Source organism: Lithobates pipiens, unplaced genomic scaffold (genome assembly GCF_037356315.1).
Source record: "Lithobates pipiens isolate NorthernLeopardFrog02 unplaced genomic scaffold, aLitPip1_a1.2 Scaffold_23, whole genome shotgun sequence".
In the NCBI taxonomy this organism is placed as follows: domain Eukaryota; kingdom Metazoa; phylum Chordata; class Amphibia; order Anura; family Ranidae; genus Lithobates; species Lithobates pipiens.
In genome coordinates, this window is record NW_027507785.1 from 43,795,970 (window position 1) to 43,819,944 (window position 23,975).

The 23,975-nt window shown below is 50.1% G+C and overlaps 2 protein-coding genes across 4 annotated transcripts in view; one reads left to right on the top strand and one right to left on the bottom strand.

The window, feature by feature from the left end:
- Positions 1 to 1,725: 1,725 nt before the first annotated feature.
- LOC143927418 (putative protein-lysine deacylase ABHD14B) lies at positions 1,726 to 12,940 on the top strand. Of its 2 annotated transcripts, none has more exons than XM_077451493.1 (4): positions 1,726 to 1,881; positions 7,338 to 7,563; positions 11,614 to 11,855; positions 12,593 to 12,940. In XM_077451493.1, the coding sequence occupies exons 1-4, from the start codon at positions 1,741 to 1,743 to the stop codon at positions 12,773 to 12,775; spliced, it is 792 nt and encodes a 263-aa protein (XP_077307619.1). In that variant the 5' UTR covers positions 1,726 to 1,740; the 3' UTR covers positions 12,776 to 12,940. The 2 variants fall into 2 exon arrangements, with proteins under 2 accessions (XP_077307619.1, XP_077307620.1); XM_077451494.1 differs by lacking the exon at positions 1,726 to 1,881 and adding an exon at positions 5,362 to 5,477.
- A 165-nt stretch (positions 12,941 to 13,105) lies between these two features.
- Positions 13,106 to 23,975, bottom strand: part of PARP3 (poly(ADP-ribose) polymerase family member 3) — a 42,436-nt gene continuing 31,566 nt past the window's right edge. For both annotated transcript variants that reach the window (XM_077451491.1, XM_077451492.1), the window contains exons 7-11: positions 23,752 to 23,910; positions 21,141 to 21,227; positions 20,575 to 20,752; positions 17,602 to 17,748; positions 13,106 to 15,662 (exon numbers count right to left, since the gene is read on the bottom strand). In XM_077451491.1, coding sequence (XP_077307617.1) covers positions 15,493 to 15,662; positions 17,602 to 17,748; positions 20,575 to 20,752; positions 21,141 to 21,227; positions 23,752 to 23,910 — 741 coding nt within the window. In that variant the 3' untranslated portion in view covers positions 13,106 to 15,492. The remainder of the gene's footprint in view (positions 15,663 to 17,601; positions 17,749 to 20,574; positions 20,753 to 21,140; positions 21,228 to 23,751; positions 23,911 to 23,975) is intronic.

Below are 23,975 nucleotides of genomic sequence, written 5' to 3' on the forward strand. Positions count from 1 at the left end.
TTCCTCTTTTGGCTTTGAGACAGGAAGTGAAGGGAAATTTCCCCCAATGGGGACACTAGTTCTTGGATTCCCAGATTTTCCCTCATTTGCTCTTCTGGCTTTGAGACAGGAAGTGAAGGGAAATCTCCCCAATGGGGACACTAGTTCTGGGATTCCCAGATATCCTCTCACTTCCTCTTTTGGCTATGGGACAGGAAGTGAAGGGACATTTCCCCAATGGGGACACTAGTTTTGGAGTTCTGGGATTCTCAGATTTACTCGCATTTCCTCTTTTGGCTTTGAGACAGGAAGTGAAGGGAAATCTCCCCCAATGGGGTCACTAGTTCCTGGATTGCCAGATTTCCCCTCATTTCCTCTTTTAACTATGGGACAGGAAGTGAAGGGACATTTCCCCAATGGGGACACTAGTTCTGGGATTCCCAGATTTTCTCTCTTGTTCTCTTTTGGCTATGGGGCAGGAAGTGAAGGGACATTTCCCCCAATGGGGACACTAGTTCTTGGATTCCCAGATTTTCTCTCGTGTCCTATTTTGGCTTTGAGACAGGAAGTGAAGGGAAATCTCCCCAATGGGGACACAAGTTCTGGGATTCCCAGATATCCTCTCACTTCCTCTTTTGGCTATGGGACAGGAAGTGAAGGGACATTTCCCAACGGGGACACTAGTTTTGGAATTCTGGGATTCTCAGATTTACTCGCACTTCCTCTTTTGGCTTTGAGGCAGGAAGTGAAGGGAAATCTCCCCCAATGGGGTCACTAGTTCTTGGATTGCCAGATTTCCCTCTCATTTCCTATTTTAACTATGGGACAGGAAGTGAAGGGACATTTCCCCAATGGGGACACTAGTTCTTGAATTCCCTGATTTTCTCTTATTTCCTCTTTTGGCTTTGAGACAGGAAATGAAGAGAAATCTCCTCAATGGGACACAGATGGCCAAAAAAAAAACCTGTCAAACATCAAAGTCGCACAACAAGTGGCACCGCCAGTCTTTTCAATGATACCCGTTCAAATCGGTGCGCACTTAAATCCTCAGCGGCTTTGAAAAGGCGCCTGCGGTCCTTTGCAGCGACTTTCGATGTGACTTTGATCCATAGAATGTAAAGTTAGATCAAAATTGCACCAAAAGTCGTAATCAAAGTCGCACGGGGAATGGTGAACGGAGCCTCAGGATTACAATGTCTCTCTGCTATAGTGCGGGTGGGAAGGGGTTAATTGGGGATGACGGCAACCAAACCCCAGAACACCCCGGGGATTCGGATCGCCGTTCCAGAATCACAGCAACATGTGAGCGCCATTTCTTGTTAACGGCATCCCAATCGCTGCAAAATCGCAATACGCGAAGCTTGACGCTCAAAAATGGGAAGGGGGCTTCTCTTGGGCAACAGCGCCGTGCGTTGCGATTGTGCCTTGATGCAACCGCGATTGGGGGGCTATTAACAATCCGAATCGCCAAGGTGGGGAGGCAGCCTAAGACCCCATAAAACACTGAAGAGGTTTTCAGGCGTTTTAGTGGTAGAAATAGTGCCTGAAATCTGCCCCCATTCTCTGCAATGGGTGACGTCACACTGGGGCTGTTACTGGGCGGGTGATGGAGCCAGACTTGTGTAGCTCCGCCCTCTATGGATGAAGTCTGCTGCACACAGGGCTCTGCAGTGATGACACAGGCCCATCAGGGGGCGCAGCGATGGGACAGACGCAGTTGGGAGGTGCAGTGATTACACAGGCCCACCAGGGGGCGCAGCGATGGGACAGACGCAGTTGGGAGGCGCAGTGATGACACGGGCCCACCAGGGGGCGCAGCGCAGCAGATATAAAGTTTGTACAAAGCTTGGTGCTTCCTGTCTGAACTTTGGACTTGTGCTGATTGGACGGCTGCAGAGACAGGTAAGTTCCCTCCTCACCTGTCATTAATTATCAATCCTAATGAAGGGAAGACCTAAACATGTTCATACAGGGAGAGAGCAGACTGGGGGAGGGGGGGTAGTGGCTGGTGCAGAGCATTGCACCATGTACACGATAAGATCTAAGCAGGGTCTGCAGAGAATTGCACCATGTACAGGGTAGAATCTGGGCAGGGTCTGCAGAGCATTGCACCATGTACAGGGTAGGATCTGGGCAGGGTCTGCAGAGCATTGCACCATGTACAGGGTAGGATCTGGGCAGGGCCTGCACAGCATTGCACCATGTACACAATAAGATCTAAGCAGGGTCTGCAGAGAATTGCACCATGTACAGGGTAGAATCTGGGCAGGGTCTGCAGAGCATTGCATTATGTACAGAGTAGAATCTGGGCAGGGTCTGCAGAGCATTGCATTATGTACAGAGTAGAATCTGGGCAGGGTCTGCAGTGAATGGCAGAGCTTTTTCTCCTTTGTGGAACTACAACTCCCAGCATGGATCTGGCAGGTCATACAGCGAGCTGACTCCGCAGAGTCTGAGTTGTGTAATGCATTGTGTATATTGGCAAACACGGCTCAGCCTCATTTCACTTGTACTCTGACTATATATGGGACCGCCCACTCTGATTATATATGGGACCGCCCACTCTCAGCCTGATTATATATGGGACCGCCGACTCTGATTTTATATATAGGACCTCCCACTCTGATTTTATATATAGGACCGCCCACTCTGATTTTATATATAGGACCGCCCACTCCGATTATATATAGGACCGCCCACTCTCAGCCTGATTTCTGTATTGCAGAGAATTGTGAGCTGATAATATAAGGAGGGATTTCCTCAGTTCTATTATCTGGATGTAACCCGCTTCCCGGTTGGTTGGGGGGGGTCCTCTCAACACTGTCTTGTGTATAATATGAGGGAGGGAGGGAGGGGGGGGGGGGTAGTCCCGCCCGGTCGGTGTATCCGGGTCGGTGAGTGCAGCGCAGATCCCTCCCACCGCCTCCGAAACTCAATACAAAGGAATCCGGACGGATCGATTTCACCTTCTTTTCACGCATTAGGAAACCGCCATTGTGTGCAGCGGGGGATGTTCTGCCTCTTCCCTCCCCACCCCAATACAGTCCAGCAGGATCATTCAGGGCCCATTCACACCGGCCTGATCAACCGCGGTGCACCGAACGCTCTACAGCAACCGAAAATCACACGTGCTGCATTTTTTTGGGGTGGGGCTGTACTGCAGCGCACACGCCGGGGTGGGGAGGGGCTGTACTGCAGCGCACAGGCGGGGTGGGGCGGGGCTGTACTGCAGCGTACGCCAGGGTGGGGCTGTACTGCAGCACACGCCAGGGGTGAGGCTGTACTGCAGCACACGCCGGGGTGGGCGGAGCTGTACTGCAGCGCACGCCGGGGTGGGGAGGGGCTGTACTGCAGCGCACAGGCGGGGTGGGGCGGGGCTGTACTGCAGCGCACGGCGGAGTGGGGAGGGGCTGTACTGCAGCGCACAGGCGGGGTGGGGCAGGGCTGTACTGCAGTGTACGGCGGGGTGGGGAGGGGCTGTACTACAGCGCACAGGCGGGGTGGGGCGGGGCTATACTGCAGCGCACGCCAGGGGTGAGGCTGTACTGCAGCACACGGCGGGTGGGGAGGGGCTGTACTGCAGCGCACAGGCGGGGTGGGGAGGGGCTGTACTGCAGCGCACAGGCGGGGTGGGGAGGGGCTGTACTGCAGCGCACAGGCGGGGTGGGGAGGGGCTGTACTGCAGCGCACAGGCGGGGTGGGGAGGGGCTGTACTGCAGCGAACGCCGGGGTGGGGAGGGGCTGTACTGCAGCGCACAGGCGGGATGGGGAGGGGCTGTACTGCAGCGCACAGGCGGGGTGGGGCGTGGCTGTACTGCAGCGCACGGCGGAGTGGGGAGGGGCTGTACTGCAGCGCACAGGCGGGGTGGGGCAGGGCTGTACTGCAGTGTACGGCGGGGTGGGGAGGGGCTGTACTACAGCGCACGCTGGGGTGGGGAGGGACTGTACTGCAGTGCGCAGGCGGGGCTGTACTGCAGCGCACGGCGGGTGGGGCGGAGCTGTACTGCAGCGCACGGCGGGTGGGGAGGGGCCGTACTGCAGCGCACAGGTGGGGTGGGGAGGGGCTGTACTGCAGCGCACAGGTGGGGAGGGGCTGTACTGCAGCACACGGTGGAGAGGGGCTGTACTGCAGCGTACTGTGGGGTGGGGAGAGGCTGTACTGCAGCGCACGGCGGGGTGGGCAGGGGCTGTATTGTGGTGCAGGTGTGCCGAGAGAGAGCATTGGGGTCCTGTGCGGAATGAATGGCGCTGCATCACACATAACACGGGGCGGGGCCTCATTCACACCGTACAACGCATAACAAATACCACCTAACGCAGGGCTGGGTATTGGTTTCCAGTACCACAAGGGTCCTGTGATTCGCAGCGGTGCGTTCCAGAATTACAAGTGAGAGAGCCGAGCGGCACACGGAGATCCGAGTTCACATGAGATTGCTATTGACAGGAGTTTTTGCATTGAAGTCCATGGGAGGAGAGCGTGCATTGAAGTCCATGGGAGGAGAGCGTGCATTGAAGTCCATGGGAGGAGAGCGTGCATTGAAGTCCATGGGAGGAGAGCGTGCATTGAAGTCCATGGGAGGAGAGCGTGCATTGAAGTCCATGGGAGGGGAGCGTGCATTGAAGTCCATGGGAGGAGAGCGTGCATTGAAGTCCATGGGAGGAGAGCGTGCATTGAAGTCCATGGGAGGAGAGCGTGCATTGAAGTCCATGGGAGGAGAGCGTGCATTGAAGTCCATGGGAGGAGAGCGTGCATTGAAGTCCATGGGAGGAGAGCGTGCATTGAAGTCCATGGGAGGAGAGCGTGCATTGAAGTCCATGGGAGGAGAGCGTGCATTGAAGTCCATGGGAGGAGAGCGTGCATTGAAGTCAAGTCAAAGGAAGGCGAGTTTGCATTGCATTAAATGGGAGGCGATTTTTGCATTGAAGTCAATGGGAGGCAGTTGTGGAAAGAGACAAAAGCGCACCTGTAATAAAACCGCACAGAAACCGGAATGACTTTGCGAATTCAGTGCACATCGGTGAGAAGCCAGGGGCCGGGACGCAATTTCTAGTCGCCATGGTGACCTGGGATTTGTCGAGCCGCGACAGAACGCAATTGTTATAACCGATCGTTCCGTGCAAATCTGCCCGTGGATGGCGCGCACCGGCGCTGCGAAGGCACAGAACTGACGCAGAGCCGGATTTGCATTTCATTATTTCCATAAATTGCTGAAATTTGGACCTTTCACACGCCGCCGGCCTCCATTGCTGTTTATGGCGTTGGGTGTGCCAGTTATTGCCCCTTCTGCCCTTTCACACACATCAAGTTTGTTTTGAGTTTGTTATCTGTATGAGCAGCTGATTGGCCGGCGTGATAAGTTCCCCGCCTCCTCCTGTCCATCCAGATAATAGGGTCATCGCCCCCCATTGGCTTCCTCTGGGTTGGGACAATAAAAGTATCAGATCACAGAGCCGTCACCTCCACAGAGATGCACTTCAGAGGGGGCCTCCCAGGAGAAGTAAGGGGTCTACAATGTTATGTGCGGCCCACAGCCGGGGTCAGCGGGGTATCTGTAATGTGTACAGAGCAAGGTCAGCAGAGACTACCTAGGGACTCCGCTATGTAACGGGGGACTCTGAGGTGGATCCTGGGTGGGGGGGGGGGCTGTAATGTAAGAAAAATCTGATGGGGACCCTGATGTACTAGGGGTCCTCTGATGGGAACTGTGATTTAAGGGGGTCACTGATGGGGACCTTGCTGTAATGGGGGGCTTTGATGGTGGGACATCTGATGTGGACTTTGATACAAGGGGGGGCTGTAATGTAAGGGTTATCTGATGGGGACTGTGACTTAAGGGGGGGGGGACTGTGACTTAAGGGGGGGGACTCTGATGGGGACCCTGATATAAGGGGGACCCTAATGTTAGGGGGGACTCTGATGGGGACCCTGATATAAGGGGGACCCTAATGTTAGGGGGGACTCTGATAGAGACCTCGATGTTAGGGGGAACTCCGATGGGGATCCTGATGTAAGGGGAGACTCTGATGGGGACCTTGATGTAGGAGGGACTCTGATAGGAACTTGATGTAAGGGGGGGACTCAGGTGAAGGGGAGACTCTGATGGGAACCCTGATATAAGGGGGGACTCTGATGGGAACACTGATTTTAGGGGGGAATCTGAGGGGGACTCTGATGGGACCTCGATGTTAGTGGTGACCCCCAAGGGGACCCCCCCCCGATGTTAGGGGGGATCCTGATGTAAGGGGAGACGCTGATGGGGACCCTGATGTAAGAAGGACTCTGATAGGAACTTGATGTAAGAGGGGGGGGGGACTCAGGTGAAGGGGAAACTCTGATGGGGACCCTGATATAAGGGGGGACTCTGATGGGAACACTGATTTTAGGGGGGAATCTGAGGGGGACTCTGATGGGACCTCGATGTTAGTGGTGACCCCCAAGGGGACCCCCCCCCCGATGTTAGGGGGGATCCTGATGTAAGGGGAGACGCTGATGGGGACCCTGATGTAAGGAGGACTCCAATAGGAACTCCAATGTAAGGGGGGACGTCGATGGGGACCCTGATGGAGACACTGATGTTAGGGGGAAATCTGATGGGAACTCTGATGGGGATCCTGATGTATGTGGGTACTCCTATAGGAACCCTGATGTAAGGGGAGACTCTGATGGGGACCCTGATGTAAGGTGGACTCCAATAGGAACCCTGATGTAAGGGGGGACTCTGATGGAGACACTGATGTTAGGGGGGGAATCTGATGGGAACGCTGATGATAGGGGGGACTCTGATGGGGACCTTTAATGTAAGAGGGACTCTGATAGGAACTTTATGTAAAGGGGGGGGGGGGGACTCAGGTGAAGGGGAGACTCTGATGGGAACCCTGATAAAGGGGGGGACTCAGATAGGAATTTGATGTAAGGGGGACTGGAAGATATTCGGAATGAAAGCCCCTGGAAGGAGTCATGTGACTTCCTAATGACTGCCATAATAATCTGACATTTTTGGGTCTTGCCTCTTACATTGAAGCCCTGAGATACGTAAAACCGCAGCAGCCAATGGGAGAGTCCTATAGTACATAAGGCAGGAGGTGGAGGGAGATTCGCACTCGGGGGGGGGAGGGGAGGGGGCTCTTCTCAGGGCTGATAAGTAACACATTTGGGGTCTATTTATAGAAAGAAAAAACAATCTCTGCACAAATGTGACAAACATTCGCACAGCAGCAATAAAATTGCTCCATTTTGTGTAATCTGATTATTTCCTGTGATTGGAGGCGCCACCTGGTGGCCACAATGAGGTGTTTCCAGGAAAATACTGCATTATGGTCACTAGATGGCGCTCACAAGTGATTCTTCCCTCCTGCAGGTGGCAGCAGACATGGCGGAGGTCCAGATCCGGGAAGGATCGGTCAGCACATCGGGACAGACCCTGTTTTACCGCGAGGCGGTCCCGCCGCAGCCGCCCAGCTCTCCCAAGCCCCCCGTCCTTCTCCTGCATGGGATTCGGTTCTCGTCCCAGACATGGCTGGAGCTCGGAACGCTGAACAAGCTGGCCGCCGCCGGACACCGAGCCGTCGCCATCGACCTCCCAGGTGCGTAAAGAACGACTTGCGGCTACATCGATCAGCTATCACACATCCGATCATACATCCACATTTCCCGTGTTCTGTCCCTTTAAGAGCTCCGGACTTCCTGCAGTGAGCCGATGTAGTGTCACAGTTTGATGCCTATCACAGGATGGTGCGGAAGTGACGTTGTTGCGTACTGCGCATGCGCGATGCGCTCCAAACGCTCGCGCCGTGCGTTCCAACATAGTTTCGGCAATACAGTTCAGCGAAACCATCACATAATGTTACGGAAGTGATGTTACACACAACACAAACACGGGCCACGTTGTTGCGTACTGCGCATGCGCGATGCGTTCCAAACACTTGCGCCGTGCGTTCCAACATAGTTTCGGCAATACAGTTCAGCGAAACCATCACATAATGTTACGGAAGTGAAGTTACACACAACACAAACACTGGGCCGTTCGTTACAACACTAATACTTCCCTTGTTACCTAGTAGGTTTTGCATTGCTGGGACTTGTAGTGCCTATCCTGAGCTACATGCTTCAATGTTCAGTGTCCTCATCCCTATCCCCATGCTTCAATGTTCAGTGTCCATCCTTATCCCCGTGCTTCAATGTTCAGTGTCCTCATCCTTATCCCCGAGCTTCAATGTTCAGTGTCCTCATCCTTATCCCCATGCTTCAATGTTCAGTGTCCATCCTTATCCCCGTGCTTCAATGTTCAGTGTCCTCATCCCTATCCCCATGCTTCAATGTTCAGTGTCCATCCTTATCCCCGTGCTTCAATGTTCAGTGTCCTCATCCCTATCCGCGAGCTTCAATGTTCAGTGTCCTCATCCTTATCCCTGTGCTTCAATGTTCAGTGTCCTCATCCCTATCCCCATGCTTCAATGTTCAGTGTCCTCATCCCTATCCGCGAGCTTCAATGTTCAGTGTCCTCATCCTTATCCCTGTGCTTCAATGTTCAGTGTCCTCATCCCTATCCCCATGCTTCAATGTTCAGTGTCCTCATCCCGATCCGCAAGCTTCAATGTTCAGTGTCCTCATCCTTATCCCTGTGCTTCAATGTTCAGTGTCCTCATCCCGATCCGCAAGCTTCAATGTTCAGTGTCCTCATCCTTATCCCTGTGCTTCAATGTTCAGTGTCCTCATCCCTATCCGCAAGCTTTAAATGTTCAGTGTCCTCATCCTTATCCCTGTGCTTCAATGTTCAGTGTCCTCATCCTTATCCCTGAGCTTCAATGTTCAGTGTCCTCATCCCTATCCCCCTGCTTCAATGTTCAGTGTCCTCATCCCTATCCGCGAGCTTCAATGTTCAGTGTCCTCATCCTTATCCCCCTGCTTCAATGTTCAGGGTCCTCATCCTTATCCCCGAGCTTCAATGTTCAGTGTCCTCATCCCTATCCCCCTGCTTCAATGTTCAGTGTCCTCATCCCTATCCGCGAGCTTCAATGTTCAGTGTCCTCATCCTTATCCCCCTGCTTCGATGAGGACACTGAACATCGAAGCATGGGGATAAGGATGAGGACACTGAACATTGAAGCTTGCGGATAAGGATGAGGACACTGAACATTGAAGCACAGGGATAAGGATGGACACTGAACATTGAAGCTCGGGAATAGGGATGAGGACACTGAACATTGAAGCAGGGGGATAGGGATGAGGACACTGAACATTGAAGCTCGGGGATAAGGATGAGGACACTGAACATTGAAGCACAGGGATAAGGATGAGGACACTGAACATTTAAAGCTTGCGGATAGGGATGAGGACACTGAACATTGAAGCACAGGGATAAGGATGAGGACACTGAACATTGAAGCTTGCGGATCGGGATGAGGACACTGAACATTGAAGCATGGGGATAGGGATGAGGACACTGAACATTGAAGCACAGGGATAAGGATGAGGGCACTGAACATTGAAGCTCGCGGATAGGGATGAGGACACTGAACATTGAAGCATGGGGATAGGGATGAGGACACTGAACATTGAAGCACAGGGATAAGGATGAGGACACTGAACATTGAAGCTCGCGGATAGGGATGAGGACACTGAACATTGAAGCATGGGGATAGGGATGAGGACACTGAACATTGAAGCACAGGGATAAGGATGAGGACGCTGAACATTGAAGCTCGCGGATAGGGATGAGGACACTGAACATTGAAGCACAGGGATAAGGATGAGGACACTGAACATTGAAGCTCGGGGATAGGGATGAGGACACTGAACATTGAAGCACGGGGATAGGGATGAGGACACTGAACATTGAAGCACAGGGATAAGGATGAGGACACTGAACATTGAAGCTCGCGGATAGGGATGAGGACACTGAACATTGAAGCACGGGGATAAGGATGGACACTGAACATTGAAGCTTGGGGATAAGGATGAGGACACTGAACATTGAAGCACGGGGATAAGGATGGACACTGAACATTGAAGCATGGGGATAGGGATGAGGACACTGAACATTGAAGCACAGGGATAAGGATGAGGACACTGAACATTGAAGCACGGGGATAGGGATGAGGACACTGAACATTGAAGCACAGGGATAAGGATGAGGACACTGAACATTGAAGCTCGCGGATAGGGATGAGGACACTGAACATTGAAGCACGGGGATAAGGATGGACACTGAACATTGAAGCTTGGGGATAAGGATGAGGACACTGAACATTGAAGCACGGGGATAAGGATGGACACTGAACATTGAAGCATGGGGATAGGGATGAGGACACTGAACATTGAAGCACAGGGATAAGGATGAGGACACTGAACATTGAAGCACGGGGATAGGGATGAGGACACTGAACATTGAAGCACAGGGATAAGGATGAGGACACTGAACATTGAAGCTCGCGGATAGGGATGAGGACACTGAACATTGAAGCACGGGGATAAGGATGGACACTGAACATTGAAGCTTGGGGATAAGGATGAGGACACTGAACATTGAAGCACGGGGATAAGGATGGACACTGAACATTGAAGCATGGGGATAGGGATGAGGACACTGAACATTGAAGCATGTAGCTCAGGATAGGCACTACAAGTCCCAGCAATGCAAAACCTACTAGGTAACAAGGGAAGTATTAGTGTTGTAACGCACGGCCCAGTGTTTGTGTTGTGTGTAACTTCACTTCCGTAACATTATGTGATGGTTTCGCTGAACTGTATTGCCGAAACTATGTTGGAACGCACGGCGCGAGCGTTTGGAGCGCATCGCGCATGCGCAGTACGCAACAACGTCACTTCCGCACCATCCTGTGATAGGCATCAAACTGTGACACTACACCGACAACGCCTCCTCTGCTGCACCGAAATCCCCAGCACCGTTGTCACCGCCCAGTTTTACCCTGTAGGATTACAGAACACCTCCTCATCTCCATAACATAAGTGTAGTCCAGCATGGGAAAAACCGGGCTCTGTGTACAGCACTATGGTATATGACAGAGCTATATAAATATATAATGGTGTGTCACTGTGGGGGGAGGGGACATTAGAGTGTAAGCTCCTCTGTACAGAGACTGATGTGACTGTGGGGGAGGGGACATTAGAGTGTAAGCTCCTCTGTACAGAGACTGATGTGACTGTGGGGGGAGGGGACATTAGAGTGTAAGCTCCTCTGTACAGAGACTGATGTCACTGTGGGGGAGGGGACATTAGAGTGTAAGCTCCTCTGGCACAGAGCCTGATGTGACTGTGGGGGAGGGGACATTAGAGTGTAAGCTCCTCTGTACAGAGACTGATGTGACTGTGGGGGAGGGGACATTAGAGTGTAAGCTCCTCTGTACAGAGACTGATGTGACTGTGGGGGAGGGGACATTCGAGTGTAAGCTCCTCTGTACAGAGACTGATGTGACTGTGGGGGAGGGGACATTAGAGTGTAAGCTCCTCTGGTACAGAGACTGATGTGACTGTGGGGGAGGGGACATTAGAGTGTAAGCTCCTCTGGTACAGAGACTGATGTGACTGGCTCTCTGTACAGCACTGCGGTATATGCTGGTGCTATATAATGCATATTAATAATAATTGTCTTATTTGATTTGCCCTCTGTGCAGGTTTGGGCCGCTCCAAGGATGCCGTGGCCCCGTGTCCCCTGGCAGAACCGGCCCCGCCCTCCTTCATACAGGAAGTGCTCGACTCCCTGAATTTGGCCCCTGCAGTGATAATAAGCCCCTCCCTCAGCGGCATGTACTCTCTTCCCCTCCTCCTCCACAATCCGCAGAGCGTCGCTGCCTACGTGCCCGTCGCCCCCATCTGCACAGACAAGTTCTCCGCTCAGGACTACGGCCGCGTTCAGGTAAAAAAAAAAAAAAAGAGCACCTGCCAGCTGTTGCTATTTTCTCTCCAGGTCGAATCTTCTTCCTAGAGTAGGAAAAATACCACATCGTGGCCACTAGATGGAGCTGATGACCATAGTAAATAAGTATTTCCTGTAATCATCACCCCCTCCTAGTGGCCCATAATGTGGTATTCTCCTGATTCACTCTATGAAGAACATTCGACCTGGAGAGAAAATGACAATAAAACTTGACCTGATAAACTGCATGTACAGTCGTTCAGTTAACAGGACAAACAGCTTGGAATTTTTTTTTTTTTTTTTTTTTTTTTTAAATGCACCTCTTAACTCAGCGCTAAATCCCTCGTAGACGACCTGATTTTGGGGCAGAGTTTTGTGCGTAACAAAGCAGCTACCTCGCTGTGATCTATTGGAAATCTTTGCCTGAGCCAAGCTTTCAATTTATTTTATTTTTAATTACCTTTTTTTTTTTTTGTTTTATTTATTTATTTTTTGAAAAAAGTTAAAGAATTTTATTTACTTTTTTTTTGTTTTATTTTATTTTTAATTCAAAATAAATTAAAATTAAGTAAAAAAAAAATATTACCCATAAAAATTAATAATTTATTTTTAAATTAAATAATTTTTAACAAAATTTTTTTTTATAAAAAAAAAAAATATTAATAATAAAAAAAAAATACACCTCTTAGTGTCTGCTCTATAAATACTACATTTATAACTCTCTGTTTGTACGCTAGGTTCGCACTCTGATCGTTTATGGGGATGGAGATGAGCAGCTGGGGGAGGTCTCACTGCGGAACCTGAAGAATCTGACCAATCACCAGGTGTTTTGCATGAAGGGGGCGGGGCACGCCTGTTACCTGGATGACCCAGACACCTGGCATCGCGGCCTCTTGGAATTCCTCGCAAGCCTGAAATGAAGTTCCTGCGCAACACGAGCCGAACCGCTGTAATTCCATTGCGATTGTAGCGCCAGATCGAACGCCATGGACCGCCGGACCAAGTGCCATAGACCGCCGGACCGAACACTATAGACAGTCTGACCAAATATTGCAATAATAAATAAAATGCCCCTCCCCCTCCAATCCTCTCCGCTTCTCTCTCATACATACATATATATATATATATACACATACACACACACACACACACACACACACACACACACACACACACATACACATATATATATATTTGTAGCAGATCTTACAAATGACTTCCACACATTATAAAGTTGATTGCACACAGACTCATATAAATCATTTTTATAGACACAATACATCTCCTATCCTCACATCTATAGTGCAAACAAAATGATAGTGCTTTACAGAGAATGTCTTACCATCAATATGGTTGCCTGCACCAAAGAGCTTACAATCTAAATCCATAAAGCTGAATCCACAAAGCTTTAAAACACAAGGAAAAGTATCTTTTCATTTTAGCAATGTGACGGTTATTTTAAAATCTTATTAGACTGCTGAAAATAACTGTCACTTTTTTGAAACCAAGTACCCTTATCCGGGGTTTGTGAACTGAGCCCGCCTCTTATAAAGTGAACCTGTCATGGGAATGAAATAATAGGTTTGATAGAAGAGGTCAGCAGCAGTCAGAACTATAGATGTCGTCTTCGGGTACTTCTGTTATCTTCACGAGAGCCTTGGGAGCTCCCAAAACCAATAGGGGTGGGTGGGGGGGGGGGGTTGTGGTGTTCACTGGGACAATGTCAGTAGTTTTAAAGTGGACCTGCACCCTAAATCTCAAACTGCTCCCCTGCCTCTTCCCTCTCCTGAAAATTGACTTTTTTTTTCTTACTATGTACTTTGTGATTCTCTCTCTCGTCAAGAAATTATTCCAAACCCTTACATAGGTACAGATGTTCTGCAGAGCCACCGACGACACCCGAGTATGTGCCGGGCCTCCCGGCCATGCGCGCACGAGTGGGGCTTCCCAGATATGTGCAAAGGACTGCCGACACAGAGATGCAAAGCCTTCCTCGTTTTATGCACATGCATGGAAAATCCACAGCTGCCTAGGCAGGTTCTGCCAGGACCTGAAGGCCAAGCAGAGTCTGAGGGCATATCTGTGCATGCGCAGTAATGGCAGCCGGTGTGGGGGAGGGGGGGGAGCTTTGCCTGTACAGAACTTTACTGAAGTTCTGCTTTAACTTCCTCGCTCAACTAAAATGTGTTTTTGTGTCTTCCCAAAAAGAATTGAGCCTCTTCAATGGAAGCCAAACGGGGCATGAAGACATGATACTAAAGGGTTAACTTCAACCCTTCCCCAGTCCCCTAGTGCTGTTTCAAGTTCAGTTGGAGCCATCCATCGACAAGCCAATTGGAAGCTGAAAGGGCATAAAAATATGACACCCTTTCCCATTCTATCCAAGACTAAGTAAAATGTTTTTGGTGGAGAATGCGGGCAACCCCCAGCTGCTTCTCACTCACTTCAGTGCTGTTCCAAGAATTATTGGAGCCACCCATCGACCCAACAATTAGGGGCCAAAAGGGCATAAAAACCATGAAACTTGATGGTTCAACCTCTCCCCATTCTATCCAAAACTGGATAAAATAGTTTTCGGTGGAGAATGCGGGCAACCTCAGCCACTTCTCACTCATTCAGTGTTTCGATTAAGTTGGAGCCACCAAAGGGGGCCAAAAGGGCATAAAACAATACACAGATGGGTTCAACCCTTCCCCATGCTATCCAAAACTAGATAAATTGTTTTTGGTGGAGAATGCGGGCAACCTCACCCGCTTCTCACTCATTCAGTGTTGTTTCGATTCAGTTGGAACCACCAATTGGCGGCCAAAGGGGCATAAAACACAGAAGGGTTCAACCCTTCCCCATTCTATCCATAACTAGATAAATTGTTTGTGGTGGAGAATGCGGGCAACCTCACCCGCTTTGCAATCTTTCAGTGGTGTGCCAATTCAGTTGGAGCCACCAACAGGAAAAATATAAAAGATTCGTCCCCCTGAACCTTGTAGATGGGTTTGATCTACCGGTGGAGATGAAGGTGAGATTCCAGATCACAGGAGCAGCAGAGCCACTGAAAAGTCTTTGTAGGGAAAGAAACAAACACAACCAAACTCAGGTCCCAATCTGCCTGGTCAGATACGTCTTAAGGCCGGTCACCAAGATGCTTGGTTTCCAGGGCATTCATTTGGTCTTAATATTTATTAATAACACCCTAATCCACCCACAGTGCAGCATCATTCTAGCGGAGTGCAAAAGAACAATGCAGTCAGTCTAAATTGATCCCCTGCTTACACACCCCCCCCCCCCCCCCTGCCTTCTGGGCATAGCTCCACCAGTAGAGAATAGTCAGAGAGGGAGGTATTTGCTGAAAAATGTCCTTCACAGAATAATCACAGGTGCATTATGGGTGAGATTCTCCCAGGAACTGCAGTAGGCGGCACACTCTTTGGTTTTTACATGATGGTGGGGAGGGCAAGTCACAATTTTCATTGGCTGGGGTGGAGGTCTGGGTGTTGGACTCAGGCAGGACCACTGGACTGTGTGCACGTGGGACACTAGGGTAGTTCAGTGTATCAGGAGACACCAGGCATGGTAAAATGGTAAATATTGGTAGGAGTGCAGGGAGAAGACACATGATGTGCGCAGTGGGAGGCGGCCTCTAGAACTGCAGGAGCAGCAGGTAGCGCATGCGGGCCTGGCTCTCCTTGTAGACGAGGTATTCACTCTGACCGAAGTGTGTGTCTTTGTATTTAGGCATTTGTATTGGCGGTCCTTGAGGAACGATTATTTTCCTCCCGTCCAAGTTCAGTTCGGTATCCTTCTTGGGGTCTACAAATCAATCATAGAACAACATAAAAACCATATAAGGATATTATTAAATACCATAATCAGCAACAATGTCATATCTACAGAACCAGGGAAGGCTCTTAATGTCCCCAATACAGTGACGAGCAGCAGCCGCTTTGTCCTTAGAACCCGACCCCCCCATGACATACTTGCCCCGGGACCCCTTATTTCCAGTCTTTTAATATAAAGTATATTTAAAGACAATCAAAACCAATATAAATAACTCTAACATACATTATAAAAAAGGTACAGTTAGAGGTCCATGTATAAAATGTTCGCTGTGGGGATACGAAACATCTGCACGCAGGGGCGGACTGACAACTCATGGGGCCCCCGGGCAATAGGAGATTATGGGGCCCCTGGGCAATAGAAGATTATGGGGCCCCCGGGCAATAGAAGATTATGGGGCCCCCGGGCAATAGAAGATTATGGGGCCCCCAGGCAATAGAAGATTATGGGGCCACACAGTATACACACACACATACAGTATACACACACACACATACAGTATACAGACACATACAGTCCCTGGTTTTATTGAGGCTGACAACCCTGATGGTGCCCCCTAGTGGCATGGGGCCCTCGGTCAGTGCCCGAGTGCCCCAATGGTCAGTCCGCCCCTGTGCACGATCAGGAAGAAAATTGCTGCATTTACTCTAATATGTGTAGTTCCTAAATCATCAGTGCCACCTAGTGGCCATAATGCATTCCCCCCCCCCCCCCCCCCCCCCCCCAGAAACCCCTCAATCGGTATTGCAGCTACTAGATTGTGTCAATGATATAGGAACCCAGTACCAGGACAGGGTCGTCCAGCACCCAAGGATCCAGAATTGCAACCTCCTCCCTCCACTTTTAATACATGTACCACCCTGCATCTGTCCTTTGCCTCCTTGTTTGTCTGTGCCCGGGGCAACTGGCCCTCCTGCCCCCCCCTTTGTCCTGGCACACACACACACACACACACACGTACAGCGATTTTTGTAACAATTGTGTGGATGCTTATAGCCGCACAGCAAACATTTTACACATAGACCCCTTACTGTACCTTTGAATGGATTTTAAAGGCGTTACACTGGGTTTTTGTTGTCCCTAAATTTACTTTAGGTCGAAAACGTTTTACAGCCATAAAAAAAATTCTAAAATCATAATTGCCCAAAAAGTCTGGAAATGAGGAGCCCCGGGTCTGTGTATAAAATCTAAAATCTGTATAAACATCCGCACAATCCATATGAAAATTGCCACATTTTCTCTAATATGTGTAGTTCCTATGTGGTCAGTGCCATCTAGTGGTCACACTGCAAATCAGGAAACTAAAAATGTATCATGGCCACTAGATGGCAACGACGATCTAGGAACCACACATAATAGAGGAAGTACAGCAATTTTGGTTCTGTTTATGTAGATATTTGTCCAATCCACACATCGAACATTTTACACAGAGACCCTTTAGTTTTGGAAGCAGAAGTGAAGGACTAGAACCCCATTTTTTTTATTGCTGCCTGTCTTTTAAATGTGTCCTGGTGACCAATGTTACCAAAACAGTTGTCACCGGAAATGGTGACCTGGTGACAACGAAAAAAGGGGATTTCCCATTACTGTGGAGAGATTTCCTCCCATTTCCTGCCCCCAGAAAATTCCTTAAAAGGGGTTCTAACATTTTTCTAAAACAAGAAACCTGTTTAGACTTTGAAGATCACCTAACCTCCTCACCCACCCCACCAAAAAGTATTCAGGGTCTGATCCGGGGGGGTTGACAGCATTTAGTCACATGAGCTGTGTTAAAGGGGAAGATTACCCAATCAGAAGCCTCATCCTTTCCTTCGGCAGCGAGAATGGAATCCCAGTAGTATGATCCTGGAACAGTACCTTTTCCACTTTAAATACAACAGATAAGAAAAGAAAAGATTTTCATAATCCATACCTGGTTCTGTCATTCCGCGTGCCACCACACTGTCATACCCCGCGGGGGCCTTCTTCAAGGAGGGGTCATCTTTGGTGATGTGATACTCCTCCCCCAGGGCCACTTCATTCAGGAACATGATTCCAAGGGCCTTCGAGGTGCAGCCGACTGCGAGAGCAGAAAACAGATCAATGTCGTGGCATCATCAGTTCACAGTTCATATATCTACCATTCAATGGGTAACTCTGTGGTCTTGCAGGATTTGGTTCTGGGTTCAGTCCACAGTTGCATTCTCGGTTATGTTGGGAATAACAACGAATGGTCATAGGGGGGGGAAACTCTCCTCATCCAAAAAGTCCCACCAGCCCACAGCTGCACCTTTGGCTATGTTGGGTATAATAAGCTAAGGCCATAGGGGGAAAAGCCTGCTCCTCCTCCAATCAGTCCCACTAGCCCACAGTTGCACCCTTTGCTATGTTGGGTATAACAGACGACGGCTGTAGGGTGAAAACCCTACTTGCCCAATAAATCCCACCAGTCTACAGTTTCAGGTTTTGCTATGTTGGGTATAATAGCTGATGGCCGTAGGGTGAAAACTCTACTCGTCCAGAAAGTTCCACCAGCCCACATTTGCACTCTTGGCTATGTTGTGTATAACAGTCGACGGCTGTATAGGGAAAACTCTCCTCATCTAATAAGTCCCACTAGCCCACAGCTGCACTTTTCTCTATAACAGACTACAGCCGTATGGGGAAAGCTCCCCTTGTCCAACAAGTGCAGTTGTATTATTGACTATATTGGATATACCAGTCAATGGTTGTAGAGGGAAAGCTGCCCTCATCCATTAAGTCCCACCAGCCCACCAGTTGCACTCTTGGCTATATTGGATATAACAGTTGACGGCTGTATAGGGAAAACTCTCCTTATGCAAGAAGTCCCACTAGCCCACAGTTGCACTTTTGGCTATGCTGGGTATAACAGCCATAGGATGAAAGCTGTCCTCATCCAAAAGCTGTCCACCAGCCCACAGCGGCACTCTTGGCTATGCTAGGTATAGCTGCCTACATTTGTAAGGGGAATACTGTCCTCATCCAATAAGTCCCACAGTTGCACTCTTGGCTATGTTAGGTATAAGAGTCGACGGCAGTAGTGGGAAAACTCTCCTCGTCTAATAAGTCTTGCTAGCCCACAATTACACTCGTGGCTATGTTGGGTATAACAGCCTACAGCCATAGGATGAGATGTCCTCATCCAGCAAGTCCCACCAGCCCACAGTGTCTCTCTTGGCCATGGTGGGTATACCTGCTTACATTTGTAGGGGGAAAAGCTCTCCTCATCCAGTAAGTCCCACCAGCCCACAGTTGCACTCTTAGCTATGGTGGGTATAACAGTCAATGGCCATAGGGTGAAATTTTTCTCGGTCAAGAAGTCCCACCGACCCACAGTTACATTGTTGGTTATGACAGCCTACAGCTGTAAGGGGAAAGCTCTCCTCATCCAATATTGTCCCACCAGCCCACAGTTGCATTCTTGGCTATGGTGGGTATATCAGTCTACAGCCATAGGGGGAAAGCTCTCCTTATCCCACTGGCTCACAGCTGCACCTTTCGTTATAACAGACTACAGCCATAGAGGGAAAAGATCCCCTTGCCCAATAAGTCTCACCAGCTCACAGTTGCATTCTTGACTATGTTGGGTATACCAACCAATGGCCGTAGAGGGAAAGCTGTCCGAATCCCAGGGCTGGTGCAAGGATTTTTGACACCTTAGGCAAAACCTCATTTTGCCCCCCCCACCCACAGCTCCACCCCTGACTTCACCCCTTTTGTCCTGCCCATGTATACCCCCACCTTTTTAATGACGCACCCATCAAATACAGCCCACCAGTGCCCATCAAATGCAGCCTCACCGGCGCCCATCAAAGGAGCCTCACCGGCGCCCATCAAAGCAGCCTCACCGGCGTCCATCAAAGCAGCCTCACCGGCGTCCATCAAAGCAGCCTCACCGGCGTCCATCAAAGCAGCCTCACCGGCGTCCATCAAAGCAGCCTCACCGGCGCCCATCAAAGCAGCCTCACCGGCGCCCATCAAAGCAGCCTCACCGGCGCCCATCAATGCAGCCTCACCGGCGCCCATCAATGCAGCCTCACCAGTGCACATCAATGAATGTTTGCTTGCTTCCATTCATTCAGGAGTTGGGACACAGACACAGTCCTCCGCCGCCACTGCGCCTCTGATGTGTACGAATGGAACGGTGGCTGCCTGCTGATGCCGAGACTTAGTTGCTTGTTGCAAAGAGAATAGAGTAGTAACACCAGTGGCCGGGCGCCCCTAGGCAGCAGTGTGCCCTAGGCGGCTGCCTAGTTTGCCTAGTGGTAGCATCGGCCCTGCTGAATCCAATAAGTCCCACCAGCCCACAGTTGCACTCTTGGCTATGTTAGGTATAACAGTGGACGGCCATTGACAGAAAGCTCTCTACTTTTTTCTACAGCAGAGCAGTACTTGCTCCTTTCTCATCTAGGCTAGAATGGCAAGCTCTCAATTAGACTTACAGGGACGTGCTGTGGGACTCTGTGTGGCCTTCAGGACCCAACAGAGACCATCTACACAGGCGTGTTTTCCCCTCGCATATGAGCAAAGACAGCAAGTATAGAGGTTCCAGACCTTTGTTTTTATGCACATAGGCAGGGAAACCTTGCCCATTTGCCAATGTGGTGCAGGGCTCTGCCAGGTCCCTGTGCACGCATCAAATCTTCAAAAAGAGCAATGCGGGCAGATGGGCCAAGCCAGAATTAAGGGGGCTGAAGTTTTAATGCTTTGTAATTTCTAAGCAAAGATCCTCATGGAGTTTATACAGGGATTACACTCAGGACTCCGGCAGGTGAACAGGGTGATGGGGTGATAATAATCAGTGTGGGGGGGGGGATGTCAAGGGATCCCGTCACTCATGAATAGACAAAGCATTAGCTTCACTTTAAATGTGCCGCCATCTTACCGTATCCTGCAGATTTACTGTTCTCGGAGGCGAAGTAGATCCCTCTGCCCACGCGCCCTCCTGAATGGGGCATTATACGCAGGCCACTTTTCAGGATGGCCGCCACCACTGCTACGTTGGTGCCGTGCCACAGCAAGCGCCGGTTCTCAATGTCCTTGTGCTCTTTGAGTCTTTCCTCCTGTGGCATCGAGAGATACAAAGAACAGCAGATTAGAAAAAAAAGGAAAAGACGATGCTGGAGACCTGTCACAATATATAATTTACAAAGATATTGATTGCCTAAGACTAAGGTATCCCAACTTAATCACTGACATCTCATAGAAGCGATAACGTGTTATATTCATTATAAACGTATTCAATCTTGTTAAATATGCAGCTTTCAATAAAATAATCCCACTACGAAGGACCTTTTTCAGATACTTCCCGTTATAGGGTGACAACGCTCTGGCCTTCCTAATTGTGCTCCTGCGTTGTCACCCGTCACGTGTGTCCTCTGGTGGTAAAAAGCAGTTCTGAGGCCAACAAAAGCCCATTGACACAAACCTGAATTGTAAAGTATGACTGACCTCCAAGTCTCGGTCCACACGCCAGACATTCAGGATTTTCAGCGTCCTGTAGGTGGGTCCCGTATTCTTCAGATACTTATCAATCACCTTAGAGAGAGAGATACAAGACACGTTACATTTATAGAAGTCCAAGGCTTTCCAAACCATCGCTTGTGTAATCTCCAGTCCAATTCACTGCATTCTGCTAAAATTGAGAATTCCCAGGTCTGTACACCCGCTGTACCCATAATTAGGGGTTCCTACTATCCCTGTGCTGAGTTCCCGGGTCTGTACACCCGCTATGCCAGTGTTTCTCAATTATTTTCTGTCATGCCCCCCCTAGGAAGAGGAAAATATTTCGCGCCCCCCCGCGCGACTGTAAATAGTATCATTTGTCTATAAAATTGTTAAGTACACCTCTACATAACACTGTATCCTTATTAACGTATATGGAAATAAAAAAAAGAAAGAAATGTGGATCAATTTAGCACAGGATTTAACGGAGCGGGGGGGAGGGTATTGCAGAGTATTGGGTAATGCAGAGTATTGGCGGAGTATTGGTGGAGTAATGCGGAGTATTGGTGGAGTAATGCAGAGTATTGGCGGCGTATTGGTGGAGTAATGCAGAGTATTGGCGGAGTATTGGTGGAGTAATGCAGAGTATTGGCGGAGTATTGGTGGAGTAATGCAGAGTATTGGCGGAGTATTGGTGGAGTAATGCAGAGTATTGGTGGAGTAATGCAGAGTATTGGTGGAGTAATGCAGAGTATTGGTGGAGTAATGCAGATTATTGGTGGAGTAATGCAGAGTATTGGTGGAGTAATGCAGAGTATTGGTGGAGTAATGCAGAGTATTGGCGGGGTAATTCAGAGTATTGGCGGGGTAATTCAGAGTATTGGCGGGGTAATTCAGAGTATTGGCGGGGTAATGCAGAGTATTGGCGGAGTAATGCAGAGTATTGGTGGAGTAATGCAGAGTATTGGCGGAGTAATGCAGAGTATTGGCGGGGTAATGCAGAGTATTGGCGGGGTAATTCAGAGTATTTGCGGGGTAATGCAGAGTATTGGCGGGGTAATGCAGAGTATTGGCGGGGTAATGCAGAGTATTGGCGGGGTAATGCAGAGTATTGGCGGGGTAATGCAGAGTATTGGCGGGGTAATGCAGAGTATTGGCGGGGTAATGCAGAGTATTGGCGGGGTAATGCAGAGTATTGGCGGGGTAATGCAGAGTATTGGCGGGGTATTGCGGAGTATTGAGTAATGCAGAGTATTGGTGGGGTATTGCAGAGTATTGGTGGAGTAATGCAGAGTGCTAGTGACTAACCTGGTTTACTTCTCGGGTAGAGGGGAGGGAGGAGACAGTCCGGATCCCAGCGGCGTGTGTCTGCCGCTGGCTGCGCTGGAGGCCGTATGCGCACTTGTCCACGTGTATGGCCGATGTCATGTGACCGGTTGCTAGACGCGGAGCGGCCCTAGCCTAGCAACCAGTCACTCGGGAGGCAGAGGAGGCGGGCTACTCGAGCCCTGCTTGGAACGCACCGCACTGCGTGTAATGCCGCTTGTCCGAGCGGCTGTTTGTCACGTGGAGGGCTCCGAGATAGGAAGGGTTGCCATGACGACTCTCCTGCTCCTGCTTACATGATGTCAATCTCCAGTGTCAGACGGGCCCCCCTTTACGGAGCCTCGCGCCCCCCCTGGGGGGCGCGCCCCACTATTTGAGAAACACTGCGCTATGCCCATTATGAGGGGTTCCCATCACCCCTGCGCTGAATTGCCAGGTCTGTACACCTGCTGTGCCCATTATGAGGGGTTCCCATCATCCCTGTGCTGAGTTCCCGGGTCTGTACACCCGCTGTGCCCATTATGAGGGGTTCCCACCATCCCTGTGCTGAGTTCCCCGGTCTGTACACCCGCTGTGCCCATTATGAGGGGTTCCCACCATCCCTGTGCTGAGTTCCCGGGTCTGTACACCCGCTGTGCCCATTATGAAGGGTTCCGGCCACCCCTGCGCCAAGCAGGTGTACAGACAGGTGCCAAGTTCCAGAGTCTGTACACATGATGTGCCCATTATGAGGGTTCCCACCATCCCTGTGCCGAGTTCCCAGGTTTGTAACCTGCTGTACCCAGCATGAGGGGTTCCCACCATCCCTGTGCCAAGTTCCCAGGTCTGTACACCCTCTGTGCCCATTATGAGGGGCTCCCACCATCCCTGTGCCGAGTTCCCGGGTCTGTACACCCGCTGTGCCCATTATGAGGGGTTCCCACCGTCCCTGTGCTGAGTTCCCGGGTCTGTACACCCGCTGTGCCCATTATGAGGGGTTCCCACCATCCCTGTGCCAAGTTCCTGGGTCTGTACACCCTCTGTGCCCATTATGAGGGGCTCCCACCATCCCTGTGCCGAGTTCCCGGGTCTGTACACCCGCTGTGTCCATTACGAGGGCTTAGCAGCAAATCATCCTATTATAAGCTATGACTTACAAATGGAAATGATGATAACATGTAGGCATTCATAGCCTTCGGTTCCTCAAGCATCATGCTATTATTGATAGAACACTTTTACATAAAACCTGTTTCAATAAAGTGAAGTCACATTGTCCTGAGTACTTGCTCGGTAGACAGGTTCTCTCACTCACCTTGTACTCATCCGATTTAGGGGACAGTAAGTTGAGCTGACACTTCAATAGTTGATAATCCACATCCAGTGGGTGGGGGACCTCTTCCAGTTGGGATTCCTCTTCCTGCTTCACCTTGTCCGCCTGCAAAGTCTGAGCCAGCTCGATGTCTGCCAGGACCTGATGGAGTAATGGAAGCATTTAGAGGGGGGGACAACACGGCCAACAATATTCGGTTTTTGTAT

Bases quoted from the DNA above. Each gene is read 5' to 3' on its own strand.
- LOC143927418 (XM_077451493.1), top strand. From the start codon at position 1,741: ATGGGACAGACGCAGTTGGGAGGCGCAGTGATGACACGGGCCCACCAG. The intron at 1,882-7,337 runs GTAAGTTCCCTC...TCCCTCCTGCAG, and splicing joins TTGGACGGCTGCAGAGACAG to GTGGCAGCAGACATGGCGGA. The intron at 11,856-12,592 runs GTAAAAAAAAAA...TTTGTACGCTAG, and splicing joins AGGACTACGGCCGCGTTCAG to GTTCGCACTCTGATCGTTTA.